General features: G+C 38.7%; 4 protein-coding genes across 5 annotated transcripts; 2 read left to right on the forward strand and 2 right to left on the reverse strand.

Annotated features, from left to right (window-relative positions):
- Positions 1-15: 15 nt before the first annotated feature.
- On the reverse strand, positions 16-10,985 carry LOC129795863 (katanin p60 ATPase-containing subunit A1). 2 transcript variants are annotated; one of them, XM_055837380.1, is made up of 6 exons: positions 10,792-10,985; positions 5,100-5,389; positions 2,070-2,487; positions 1,645-1,816; positions 1,404-1,562; positions 16-1,333 (listed from the first exon to the last, which is right to left on the reverse strand). In XM_055837380.1, the coding sequence occupies exons 1-6, from the start codon at positions 10,884-10,886 to the stop codon at positions 755-757; spliced, it is 1,713 nt and encodes a 570-aa protein (XP_055693355.1). In that variant the 5' UTR covers positions 10,887-10,985; the 3' UTR covers positions 16-754. The 2 variants fall into 2 exon arrangements, with proteins under 2 accessions (XP_055693355.1, XP_055693354.1); XM_055837379.1 differs by lacking the exon at positions 10,792-10,985 and adding an exon at positions 6,859-7,672.
- LOC129795847 (cell surface glycoprotein 1-like) lies at positions 7,709-10,554 on the forward strand. Its single transcript, XM_055837359.1, has one exon. The coding sequence runs from the start codon at positions 7,709-7,711 to the stop codon at positions 10,406-10,408; it is 2,700 nt and encodes an 899-aa protein (XP_055693334.1). The 3' UTR covers positions 10,409-10,554.
- A 24-nt stretch (positions 10,986-11,009) lies between the features above and the next one.
- On the reverse strand, positions 11,010-11,462 carry LOC129795912 (uncharacterized). Its single transcript, XM_055837462.1, has one exon. It carries the CDS (start codon positions 11,429-11,431, stop codon positions 11,117-11,119), a length of 315 nt encoding a protein of 104 aa, XP_055693437.1. The 5' UTR covers positions 11,432-11,462; the 3' UTR covers positions 11,010-11,116.
- A 777-nt stretch (positions 11,463-12,239) lies between these two features.
- Positions 12,240-13,446, forward strand: LOC129794472 (cytochrome P450 6A1-like). Its single transcript, XM_055835224.1, has 2 exons — positions 12,240-13,080; positions 13,148-13,446. The coding sequence occupies exons 1-2, from the start codon at positions 12,240-12,242 to the stop codon at positions 13,444-13,446; spliced, it is 1,140 nt and encodes a 379-aa protein (XP_055691199.1).
- Positions 13,447-14,062: the final 616 nt, after the last annotated feature.

A 14,062-nucleotide genomic window follows, 5' to 3' on the forward strand; every position in this document is an offset into this window, starting at 1 on the left:
ATCAAAGTCGAAAAGAGGAATAAATGTTCCAAAAAGGAATTTATTTTATGGGTTAAAATTATGTGACATAAAAATCTTAAAAGCAATATTGATGAGGAACTAAATCCTTTTTCTTTGTGCCTAAAGTATTTTGTTTGTTTTTTTTAATTAATAATTTCATTACATTTATTTACTCACAAGATTATTAATTCAAAAAGGGAGTATAGAGAACACTCGGTTAATATTGGGCGGGGAATTTAGGGGTTGTTTCTGTTAGAAATCTTTTCATTTCTTCCACAATTCGAAAATTTTAATATTTTTTTAAAAAAAATTGCAAGATTTTCATAAAAATAATTTTCCAGAACTTTTTAAAAACTCTTCTAGAAGATTTTTGGAATAGTTAAACTTTTGTTATAATTTTATAACACAACAGAACGATGATAAAAAAATGATCTTTCAAAATCTTACAACTTTCTTGTTATAAGATAATGTTAAAAAAAGATTTTAGTTAGAAGCAACCCCTTTACTTATTTTTTTTTAAATCACAAAAAAATTAATTTTTTGAAAGAAAAACTGTGTAAAAGAATTCCTCATTCGCACAGATTTTTCCCAGATAATGACCCCTTGAATTTCTTCCTTCCATTGCCCAAAGAAAGCTTAAATAAAGGACTCCCACCCAACTCAATCTTTACCTCCAAAAGAGAAGAAAATTCTTCATTCAGTAGAATAAATTAAATTAATTTAATTTCCGCCTCTGAGGGGGTGATTGTTGCATTTAGCACGACCCAAATTCATCCATCCACTTCTCAAAGTGCGCAACATCTCCCATTGAAACGGATTTCCGTGTCCTGGACATTGCATCGCGGAAATCCTGCGTGGTGATGGGGACATCCACTTCTTCGCGCCTTATCTGGCGAATTTGACTCGGAGAGCATCCCGTAATCTTCCGCCGGATGGTCATCATGGCGGCATCGCGACAAATGTTGCTGATATCAGAGCCCGTGTAGCCTTTCAGCTGGTCAGAGATTGCATTTGTGTCCAGACTATCGGAAACATTGACCCCTTTGAGGCAGAGCTTCAGCAGGGCACAGCGGGTCTCCTCATTGGGTAGCCCAATGTAGATGCGCTTCTCAAAACGCCGCCGGAAGGCCTCATCAATGTCCCAGGGATGATTTGTTGCAGCCAACACCATGATGATCTTCTCATCATTGCTTGTGGCATTGAGTCCATCCATTTGAATGAGGAGTTCTGCTTTGAATCTACGACTTGCCTCATGCTCCGAATCATTCCCACGAGCAGCGCAGAGAGAATCAATTTCATCGATAAAAATCGTACTGGGTGCATGAAAACGGGCCTAAGCAAAAAGAAGAAAAAAATCCTTCAGAAGGAAGCACAGAGATTCATCCTGAAAGACACTCTTTTACCATTTCAAACAACAGCCTGACCATCTTCTCACTCTCTCCACGATATTTGGATGTTAGTGTGCTGGAGGAGACATTGAAAAATGTTGTCCCACATTCCGTGGCCACAGCTTTAGCCAGCATGGTCTTCCCTGTACCAGGAGGTCCTACCATCAGGATTCCCTGCAAAAATTTTCAATAAATTGAAAAGAAGATATAAAAAAAATTTATCAAAGAAAAAGGGAAAATTGAGGTAAAAACTCACCCTCCATGGGCGACGAATCCCTTTGAAAAAGTCAGGCATGAGAACAGGAAGAACAACAGCCTCCTGGAGGATTGTCTTTGCCTCATTGAGTCCTGCTACGTCGCTCCACTGAACATTCGGGTTACGCTGCAGGATATCCTTTTCTAAAGTATCCACCAAGTGGTTTTCATACCTGAAAAGAATTATTTTTGAAGATTTTTTCATTTATTTAATCAATTGGTTCAAAAATTCATTGAAAGCTTCATGAAAAGCCCTCAAAATTAATTTTCCTGATAAAATATAAATAATCTGAGAAAAATTAGTAAAGAGGAAAAATTTCCCAACAAAAATAAGATTCTAAAGGAGTTTATTCATTTCTGTTTGGGAAAAAAAACAGGAAAACCTCGATTAGGTAATAAATAAATAATCTTCTTAATTTTCCATACCCATGAGCATTGAAGTGTTTGTTCTTTGTGGCGCTTTTTGGTGAATTTGAGTGCGTTGAATGGGGATTATCCTCAATTGATGTTACTTCCTGATCATCTGAGGCGCAAGCTTCCTCCGAACTTGACTTTTTCGGCTTCTCCTTGGCTGCCTTGAGCTTTCTTGCGCGCATTCGCTCAACTGAACGACTTTTCCTAATCGACGACGACATCTTGCTACTCCTGCCACGCTTTTCCGGTGGATGGTACGTCGGATGATGACCCAAATTGTGATTTATTGAAGGCAGTGTGGGTTGAAGTTCAGGATCTCTGCGTCGAAGGGATGAAATCCATCGAGAATCTGTAGGATTGGGCGGTGAGAGTGTTGAGGAATTTGTCCTGAGCATAGGATGCACTTCCGCCACGTGCTGACGGGCATTTTCTGCACGCAATAGATAACGAGAAAAGAAAAATACGGAAGTAGACATGAAAAATGGAGTATCATGGTATTTCCCCAAATACAACTTTTCCTTTCCGCAGTCATTCACCCCATGCGGAAGCTCCCTCACAGCATGGAGGGTGACTCATTGAACTTGGAGTTGTACTCTGAACACTTCAATCAATCGAATGGGGATAAGTGGGGGGTGTGTTGTAAAGGTGGCCAAAGGGGAAATTAGGCCTTAAGAGGAGAATATTTTTCAGTGAATTTTTACCAGAAAATAAAAAGGAAAAGATTTTTTTCAGGAAGGAATTTCATTAATTTTTGCTGTGTTCAAAAAATTGAAAAATACATTTTCTCTTCTAGAATTTCTAAAAAATAATTTGCACTATTAAAGGAATTTTCAAAAAGTTTCTTTTTAAACTTAACCTGCTGGCCGCCAAGACCTTGGAGCTTCCTTAGAGCGCCAAGGTGGGGTCGTTGAACGACCCCAAGAAGGAAGTCGATTTTCTCATAAACTATAAAACCGGGAACTGTCGGGTCACTACCTTTAGACTCCTTATATAGTCCTCTTGCCCCTTGCATCACAAATTCGCCACCCGGAAACACGCAGAAGAAGATATTAGGGAAAAACATTTTTCACTCATTTTTCACACTTTCTTCGTGAGAAATTTGCCACGAAGTTGACTGCAACTGCTATTTTTTTCACTACTTCCCCACATTCCCCTCACTCCCCGCACCGTGATAAATGGCAATATTTCTCGAATATTCTTTATTGTTTTGCACATTTATATGCTTCTAATTATGTTTTATGTTGTTTATGTTACTTATTCGCGATAATTCTGACACTAAGAAGGTAAAGTGAGAAAGTAAACACAACCCTTCATCCCCCTTCAACCATATGATTTATGATGTGACTAACTTCATTCTAAGAAATTTTCCGCAGCATGGCCGTTACACCAATTTTTGAATTCCCTTCTTCTACATTTTCCTTAATAACTTTTCTTGTGGTGGACGGATTGAGCTGAAATTTTTACACAACCTCCTCAGATAACCAAAGAACTTATTTCCAAAAGATGGGAATGGTATCTTTTATATTTATTAAGTTATAGCACGAAATATAGGGCTGGGGTCGTTCAACGACCCCGCTTGGCGGCCTAGAGGTTAAAGTATAAAGCAAGTTTTCTTAATTTCAACTAATAAGGTGAAATTCACTACCTACTGAGTTATGTTTTGATCATATCTAAAGTCAGGCCATGCTTTAATTTGTTAGACAAAGTCTAAGTTTTTTCAATGCATTTTTTAAGGTTTTATAATTAGCTCAAATTCAAGCAAAATTGAGATAGATGGGAATTAAAAAAAATAATTTTAATAATTTTGATACCCAAAAATAATTAAAATAAAGCCGCCTCAAAATACTTAAGCTTAATCTGCAAAACTTAAACATATCCTAAAAGTGTAAGGTCTAATATTAAGAATTTAAACTTAACATTAAAGACCTTATGCTTAGCTTAAAAAAAAATCAGAAATAGCCTTTAAAAAACTCAAGCCTAGCTTTAAAAATGTAGACTTAGCTTGAAGAATCTAGACCATGCAAGCTTAGCTTAACTATTTTACTCAAAGAACTGACTCTGAATTGTTTCTTAATTTTTTAAACTTTTGTTTTTCCTACATGTTTAATGCTTTTCTAATTTTTAAAAATATTTTTGAAGTTTCTTTAATATTTCTTTTTTCAATTTAAAGTTTTTTAACAGTAAGTATTTTATTTGTGCAAGAAAAACATTCAAAGTTTTCCTCTTATTTTCTTTATTTTTCATAAAATCTGTTGAAAAAAAAGGTAAATTTTTTTTTAATATCAGAAATTATATTTTCCCCTAATGAATGTGACATCAATACTAAAATCTAGTCCATGCAAATTAAATGAATAACTTATGACTCTTATTTGGGATTAAATTAATATTTACTCAAATGTTCTCAATATTTCTCAAAATAATCCCAAATGGTATTCAAATTATTGTCCCAAATTAATAAATTAAATCTTTTGATGAATTTACTCTGAAAGATTTCCATAAATATTCGAAAATTTCACTACATTCCTTAGGCACTTTGGCAATTGTAGTAAATTCCCGTATAAGTGTGGGTGGAATGGGTGTGGGTGGGGGTCTAGATGAAAAATTTCGTCAATTCACGAGTCAATAGCATTAGACAATCAATTGCTCTACTTTCTGGATTTAGACGCGTCTGAGGTATTTTTTCGGTGGTCGACTCGCACTGTGTTTTGTATTCTCAGTCCCCACATATGAGTGCGTCCACCCGCAGCCACCCCCTTCCGGCATTAGGAGCACAAACTTATGAAATAATTCAACCACGCGGGGTGGTTTGAGTCACGCGAGTCGCGACAAAACCATTAAATCGCCACTAGTTTGTAAGGGGGATGGGGGAGGTAAAGTGTTGCCCCAAAAATTGGAATATTTTCCATCATGTGGTCACATGTGTCGGGAGGTGGTTGAGGGTGGTTTTTCCTGACCTCAATTCAAGCAAAGCTCTTTCATTTTCTCTCTAAACTCTCGCTGAGGGAGTATTTTGTAAAGTACTTCAACCCCGTGTGAACTCACCCTGACTCGCCACTTTCCCGCCATTGTAGTTAATCTTGCTGTACGATGAGGAGTTGTGGGGAAGATTTGAGGCTGATGCTGTGATTGGGGTCTTCTTCAGGCCACCATCGCCACTGCCACGTGAAGCAGGGGTTGGGCGATGCGTCGCGGTGATCTTGGTGAAGGCGAATGGGCCAAAATTGTCCAAAATAAGAGAATCCATCATTCGGGCCATTTGGTGGAAGCTCGACGGTGCCTGGCTAGTTGGGGCTAAGTGAGGTATCTGGGGCTGTGGTGGTGGGGCAGGTTGACTTGAAGAGAAAAAAGTAAAACAGAGAAATATTATTGTGTAAGTCGTGACACGAATTTTCTTACTATATGTTAATTTAACGATTTTTGCCACCACACCATAAGGAATTTATGATCATAAACTCCCTTTTATACTCTCCTGGATTTCCATTTTACTCTTTTTTTGCCCACAACCCCCGTGCGAGAGAATGTAGTGGACTTTCCATAAAGAGCTCTCATGGAGTTTACTATGAGAAAATAAGCTCTAAAATTAAACGAAGAATTTCCCTTGATTAAAAAAATCTTATTGTGTTCAAAATATTTTTACAAAGCTTACAAAGAGAATAATTAAATATTTTTAAAATCTTTTTATTTTAAAATTTTTTCACTGTGATTAAAAATCTCGATTAAATTTAGATGCGGAAGAGCCCAGGAATAATCATATGAGGTAAAAATTAAGGCTTTGAGCAGAGTATTCAACAGAAAATTACAAATAATTTTAAATATTCGTGAAATTGGAATATTCATCAATATTCTCCAAATAAAAATATTCTAATTATTTTAAATATTCTGCAAAGTATTAAGAATAGGTATTTTTGAGTTTAAGTTTTTTATTTTCTCAATTTGTAATTATTTTCACCAGAAAAATATTTTTTGATCTATTTGTTCTTCAGCTCAACCATTTAATTCTTCTAACAAGGGCACGTTACAATTTTTCCTGAACATATGGACCTCATTTTTTTTTCAGAACGATTTCTTTCAAGTATAAAATGAACTTGTTCTAAATATTTGATTAGAGTTTAAATTAATATATTAAAATAGTATTTTCTTTTGCGCTATTCGGGGCAGTATGAAATGCAATTTTTTAATTAAAAAAAAAGGTATTATTATTTTAAAAAAATGTCATAGCAAAAACCGATCTTAAATATTTGACAGAGGTTCATTTTATATTTTCAATAAACTATCTGAAAAAATCTAATGAGCCCTTGTGAGCTCTATTTATTACACTTCCGCCATGAAGTGTTATTCAACTTTCTCACACCCTATGAATTATGCAAGGTAATGGTCTCAATTCACAGAAATATTAAATGAGAGATGGGTAAAAATTGTGGCAATGCGTACCCCCTTGGGTGTTTTGGCGCCCAAAGAATGTCCTGAAAGTAGGCAAAATGAGCAAAACCACAGTGCAAAAGCGAGAAGGCGCGTGATTTGAGATGGGGGGACGTCCAGGCAAGTCCGAAGGGGATTTCCTGCTCGAGGAGGGACGTTTTTCGCGTCGAATCGATTGTTTTTCCACCACCGGACATTACCCTCACGGCATGGACGAAGGCAACATACAACAGAGGTTTGAGTCTCTTATAAAACGCTATATAATAGCAGGGATAAGATGTTTATCGCGAAATCCTTGAGCTACGAGTAGGGGGATGCGTGGAAATAATCATTGGGGAATTTATGAAAGAAAAAAGAAAAATCTTTTTTTTTATGATTTTACCACTGATGGAGATTCCAGAGTGAATGATACGGCGTATGCCGGAAAGATTGAACAATCGGCACGGATACTTCATATTCCACATGAACATCTGACCTATCCAAGGAGGGATTTGAATTAGACACATTCCTCATCATCACGCCACTCATTTAGAGATAAATTTAATCTCAGAAAATTCTTTGCACTTTATTCAAGCACTTTATTGCCAATCACATGAAATCTCTCAACTTCCAAAATTTCTTCCTGTTTTTTAGGTCTTTCACGAGCGACTTCTTGACCACAACTGAACTTCCTTAAGGCATTTGCCGGTCACCTATGGGCACCTTTTTTTCCTTTCTCTCTCTCACACACACACCTGGTGGCTTCCAACGTTGAGGAGAGTCGCCGTAAAAAAGGAAAATCGATTGGAACCGAAATAAAGGAGGGTAGCGTGAGGGCGTACGGCGAGTCTCGGCGCGTAAATTGACCAAAAAAAAAAGCTGCCCAAAGCACCTCCACCCCCATATGATATTTAAATGTTCATTGTGTGGAAAAATGCCTTTCCCACACCGCCCCTCAATATATGAAAATAATTTCACTGCGATCTAATTTGAATGTCAATGAAGAAAAAATTGGGCCAAGATTTGGCGCTGCAAAGAAGACACCAAATGTTCAAATATAATATTCACATCGTCTTCACTTCATGGACTTTGAGTTTGACTTTTTGTTGCAGAAGAGGGTCAAGAGACATTGCGAATTTGAGAAAATAAAATTTTATTTAGAACATCGCAAGAGGTATAAAAGATCAATGCATAGTATCAAGAATCATCAAACTGATCCTATCAGTAGAACTTGCATAAAGTCGTCAAGTTCAATGAGAGTAGCAATTTTCATTGCTTTTCTTGGAACTCTCGCCATTTGTGGAGAGTCAAGAAGTCTGTATGAGCATCACTCGTCTGGAAAGGAAATTGGAAAACCAGATCATCCAAATAATAAGCCGCATCCGGTGCATTCTCAGGTTGATGGTGACGCAGTAGAAGAAGAAAATGATACACGTGTTCAAGTAGAAGAGCAGAAGCCACAGAAAGGTAAAGGAAATAATAATGGAAACAACGGAAATAATGGCAACAATGGTAACAATGGAAACAGTGCAGCTGGTAATCCAGAAGATCCTCCAGCTCCACAGCCAGAAGATCCTCCTGCACCACAACCTGAACCAGAAGATCCTCCTGCACCACAACCTGAACCAGAAGATCCTCCAACTCCACAACCTGAACCAGAAGATCCTCCATCTCCACAACCTGAACCAGAAAATCCTCCATCTCCACAACCAGAAGATCCTCCTTCACCACAACCTGAAGTAAAAGATCCTCCAGATCCTCAACCGGAACCAGAAGATCCTCCTGCACCACAACCTGAACCCGAAGATCCTCCATTTCCACAACCTGATCCTGAAGGTCCTCCATCTCCACAACCAGAAGATCCTCCTGCACCACAACCAGAAGATACTTCTGCACCACAACCTGAACCAGAAGATCCTCCATCTCCACAACCTGAACCAGAAGATCCTCCACCTCCACAACCAGAAGATCCTCCGGCACCACAACCTGAACCAAAAGATCCTCCATCTCCACAACCAGAAGATCCTCCTTCACCACAACCTGAAGTAGAAGATCCTCCAGCTCCTCAAACGGAACCAGAAGATCCTCCTGCACCACAACCTGAACCAGAAGATCCTCCATCTCCACAAACTGAACCAGAAGGTCCTCCACCTCCACAACCAGAAGATCCTCCTGCACCACAACCAGAAGATACTCCTGCACCACAACCTGAACCAGAAGATCCTCCATCTCCACAACCTGAACCAGAAGATCCTCCATCTCCACAACCTGAACCAGAAGATCGTCCATCTCCACAAACTGAACCAGAAGGTCCTCCACCTCCACAACCAGAAGATCCTCCTGCACCACAACCAGAAGATACTCCTGCACCACAACCTGAACCAGAAGATCCTCCATCTCCACAACCTGAACCAGAAGATCCTCCATCTCCACAACCTGAACCAGAAGATCCTCCATCTCCACAACCTGATCCTGAAGGTTCTCCATCTCCACAACCAGAAGATGCACCTGCACCACAACCAGAAGATACTCCTGCACCACAACCTGAACCAGAAGATCCTCCATCTCCACAACCTGAACCAGAAGATCCTCCATCTCCACAACCTGAACCAGAAGATCCTCCATCTCCACAACCTGATCCTGAAGGTTCTCCATCTCCACAACCAGAAGATGCACCTGCACCACAGCCTGAACCAGAAGATCCTCCATCTCCACAACCTGATCCTGAAGGTTCTCCATCTCCACAACCAGAAGATGCACCTGCACCACAGCCTGAACCAGAAGATCCTCCATCTCCACAACCAGAAGATCCTCCTGCACCACAACCTGAACCAGAAGATCCTCCATCTCCACAACCTGAACCAGAAGATCCTCCTGCACCACAACCTGAACCAGAAGATCCTCTTGCACCACAATCTGAAGTAGAAGATCCTCCATCTCCACAACCTGAACCAGAAGATCCTCCATCTCCACAACCTGAACCAGAAGATCCTCCTGCACCACAACCTGAAGTAGAAGATACTCCAGCTCCTCAAACGGAACCAGAAGATCCTCCTGCACCACAACCTGAACCAGAAGATCCTCCATCTCCACAACCTGAACCAGAAGATCCTCCACCTCCACAACCAGAAGATCCTCCGGCACCACAACCTGAACCAAAAGATCCTCCATCTCCACAACCAGAAGATCCTCCTTCACCACAACCTGAACCAGAAGATCCTCCATCTCCACAACCTGAACCAGAAGATCCTCCATCTCCACAACCTGAACCAGAAGATCCTCCATCTCCACAAACTGAACCAGAAGATCCCCCATCTCCACAACCTGAACCAGAAGATCCTCCATCTCCACAACCTGATCCTGAAGGTTCTCCATCTCCACAACCAGAAGATGCACCTGCACCACAGCCTGAACCAGAAGATCCTCCATCTCCACAACCTGATCCTGTAGGTTCTCCATCTCCACAACCAGAAGATGCACCTGCACCACAGCCTGAACCAGAAGATCCTCCATCTCCACAACCAGAAGATCCTCCTGCACCACAACCTGAACCAGAAGATCCTCCATCTCCACAACCTGAACCAGAAGATCCTCCTGCACCACAACCTGAACCAGAAGATCCTCTTGCACCACAATCTGAAGTAGAAGATCCTCCATCTCCACAACCTGAACCAGAAGATCCTCCATCTCCACAACCTGAACCAGAAGATCCTCCTGCACCACAACCTGAAGTAGAAGATACTCCAGCTCCTCAAACGGAACCAGAAGATCCTCCTGCACCACAACCTGAACCAGAAGATCCTCCTGCACCACAACCTGAAGTAGAAGATCCTCCAGCTCCACAACCTGAACCAGAAGATCCTCCTGCACCACAACCTGAACCAGAAGATCCTCCTGCACCACAACCTGAACCAGAAGAGCCTGCAATTCCTGAAGCTTATCCAAATCAGTAATTATTTGGTAAACCACATTCATGGAAAACCAACTTTTTTTAAATTATTTATTGACACATTTATTTTCAAATGGGATATGTGCGTGGTTTATAAAATTAATGTACATATGTTTTGTCAAAGGTTAAAATAAAAATTCTTTACCATCACAAGTTTTCTCGTTAGGGATGTGTCTCTTAAAACTGTCTTGAGAAATATTTTTATGCTCTTTGGTACATTTAATAAATCATATTTCATTGTTTTACTTGTATTGATAATCCTAAATGCTTCTAATGAATGAATATCTTGCGGTTTTCTTTAATATTCTTCTAAAATGCTCAAGGATGCATCTTGGTCTAGACTTGGAGGAGGGACTTTCATTTTTATTTGTGTTTCTACTTCCTTACCTGAACTTGAGCCCATGAAAGCAAGTCACAGAGTCCATGTTAATTTTTGTCACACGCCTGTAGGTCTCTTCCTCCCTAATTTTGGCACTAAACATTTTTAGAATGATAAAAAATTAAATTTTCCTACTTTATGAGACAAGTTTTCACGAGAGAAATTTTTGACAGATAGTGTTGGGAAAATTCCGGAGATGTCCTTTTTGGTGCGAAAACATGCGCAATGAGGGATGCTGTGTTTTATGCTGCTAAGGGGAAATTATTTATTTTTTTTTTTTCATTTACACAGTTCTAACAGATGGGTCATGTGGCACGTGAAGTGGATGTGGGATCAGGAGATGAATCTCTTTCCGGGTGTTCCGCCACTTTCGAGGAAGCCACTGTCACTCCCTGCACCCACAACCTGCCCATTGATACATCCATCGTCCCAAATGTTAGCACAAATTGTACTGCGTTGGATTCGTTGCTGAGGATTCTCTTCCATTTGCACCAGGAAGTTGTAGTAGTTCTTCAAACGATGCACCTGCATCCAAAAATTCGGCCATGAAATTTCACTTTCGGGCTTTCCCTGAGGGTAGCCTTGGCATCCAAATGCCAGAAATGTGGTCAGAAGTAATCCAACAATTAAATGTTTTTCACTACACATTTTATTCAAATTTATCTTCACGTGGAAATTGTCGGGAAATTTATGCTGAAAACATTAAATTCTCGCCAGCTTTTATACCATCTTCTAATAGAGAGTATGTTATCTCTATTTGAGGGGAAATTTTATTACCAACACACCTTTTAATTTGGTTGGTAATTAAATTAAAACAGATGCTTTCATGGGAACTCTGTGAGCATTTTCCACGCGTGAAAGGGTTAATGAAACAGTAGGAGTTTAGGTTGAAAATGATTGCGAATTTCCGTGCAAATAAAAGCACCAGATGTGCACTTTAAAATAATTAACAAACCCTCTCTCTCATTGAGTTAATCAATTGGGTTATCTTTTCGCGTGATCTAGTTACGCTACCATGAGCTTACAGCTTATCACAAATCATCGATATATCGTTTGATTTATGGAAAATCTTTCTCATGAAATTTTGGAGAAAAAAAGGAAAATTCTTTAATAAATGTTTATTTATTAATTTATTTTATTTGGCGTCATTAAAGCTCATGACTCGTTAAAATACATACTAAAAGGAAAAACAAAGCTTTTTTCATAATTTTCTTTGAGCATAAGAAAATGTCGTTATTGTTTTTTTATCAGAGCCAGTATTACGTGAGCTAAAAAATTCTACTTATATAATCACACTTGTGTAGTTCAAGGATAAAACATTTCTATATGTAGTCAGATTTATACAGCATCAGTTTCACATATCAAGAATCAGTCTCATTGTGAATTTTGCTGAAATAAGAACGATTTTTCTCTTTTGAAAAGTGTTGTGATACTTCCCAGACAAAATATTTAAGCAATGATTACGACAGGTTTTATCTATTTTCTTGCCGCAATAATTTCCCTTGGAGTCCTCTATGTGAGGCGAATTTATGGATATTGGCAGGATCGCGGAGTGCCCTTCATAGAGCCCCATTTCCCCAAAGGAAGTATCTCAAGCCTCGGAAAAACGGAGCACTTTTTCGAAATGATTAAAAGATTTTACGTTGAACTCAAAGGTGAAGGAAAGCCTGTTGGTGGAACTTTTTTTATGACCACACCTGTTGCAGTAGCTCTGGATTTGAATTTCATAAAAACCATCCTCGTGAAGGATTTTCACTACTTTCACGATCGTGGTTTCTACGTTAATGAACGCGATGACCCACTAACAGCTAATTTACTGACAATTGAGGGTTCTCAGTGGAGAGCATTGCGCACAAAACTCTCTCCGTCCTTTACAAATGGAAAAATGAAGTTAATCCTTCCAATTATAAAAGATATTTCCGACAGATTTGTGCAGTGTCTCAATGAGGAGCTCTGTAAAAGGGAAGAAATTAATCTTAGTGGCTATATGTCGCGTTTTATGATGGATATAATTGCAAGTTCTGCTTTTGGACTTGATTGCAATACACTGAAAGATTCAAATAATGAATTCTTCATCATGAGCCAAGCTGCATCGGATACTTTTATTGCAAGAACTCTCAAGAAAGTTTTTATGACGTCATTTAAGAAATTATCCATTTTCCTGCGTCTTAAGGTGACAAAGGATCAAACATCTCAATACTACACGAGAATAGTGGAGGAAACAATGTCATACAGAGATAGAAATAACGTACAAAGAGATGATTTCCTCAGTATGCTAATGCAGCTGAGGAATAAAGGTGATACAATAGTTTTTTTTACTTTTACTTTTAACAAATTTTTCAAAAAAAAATGTTTTTTTTTAAGGAAACCTCGATGGAGATTCTGGAAATGCAAAGGATTCAGGGAAATTAACAAATAATGAAATTGTAGCAAATGCCTTCCTTTTCATCATAGCAGGATACCATTCTTCAGCAACTACTTTGGAGTTCTGTATTCTAGAATTGGCCCACAATGCCATAATACAAGAAAATCTGAGGAACGAAATAAGGTCTGTGCTTGAGCAGCATGAGAATATGTTGTCGTACAATGCATTGATGGATATGAAGTATTTGGATAAAGTTGTAAATGGTAAGCCAAGAACAATTAGTGAAATTCACTACTAAGTCCGACTTAGTCTGTTTCTATAGTTAGCCTAAAGTCCTTTTTTGGGCCACGAACAATTTTAAAAGGTCAGACTTTTAAGGATTTTAATTTAAGTAAGGCTAGATCGAAATTTTAATTTTTTTTTAATTTTTACCAATTTTGATGCTAGTAGACGATTAAAATAAGGCCGCGACTTAAAACCTTAACCTAGCTTTCAATATTTAAGAAAAGAATAACCTATAAAAAGTTAGGCCTAGCTTAAAAAACTTAGACCGAGCTTACAGAACTTAGGCCTAACTTTTAAGAACTAACATAAGCCTAGCTTTAAAAAGTCAGGCCTAGCTTTGAAAGTTTAAGCCGGACTTAGTAGTGATTTTCCCGATACTTGAGTAAAATTTCTCATACCTAAAATAATCTAAACAGAAACTCTACGAAAGCATCCACCTGGAGGCACTTTAGTTCGTAGCTTGAGCGATAACTACAAAGTCCCTAATATGGATTTAACTTTGGAGAAAGGAACACAAATTTTTATCCCCGTTCTGGGTATTCATCATGATGCCGAAATCTATCCGAATCCCGAAAAAGGATGTTGGGTAGAAATGAAAAAACTTTAAAGACTTTTCACTTACTACCTAT

This window comes from Lutzomyia longipalpis, chromosome 4 (genome assembly GCF_024334085.1).
Source record: "Lutzomyia longipalpis isolate SR_M1_2022 chromosome 4, ASM2433408v1".
NCBI classification, from domain to species: domain Eukaryota; kingdom Metazoa; phylum Arthropoda; class Insecta; order Diptera; family Psychodidae; genus Lutzomyia; species Lutzomyia longipalpis.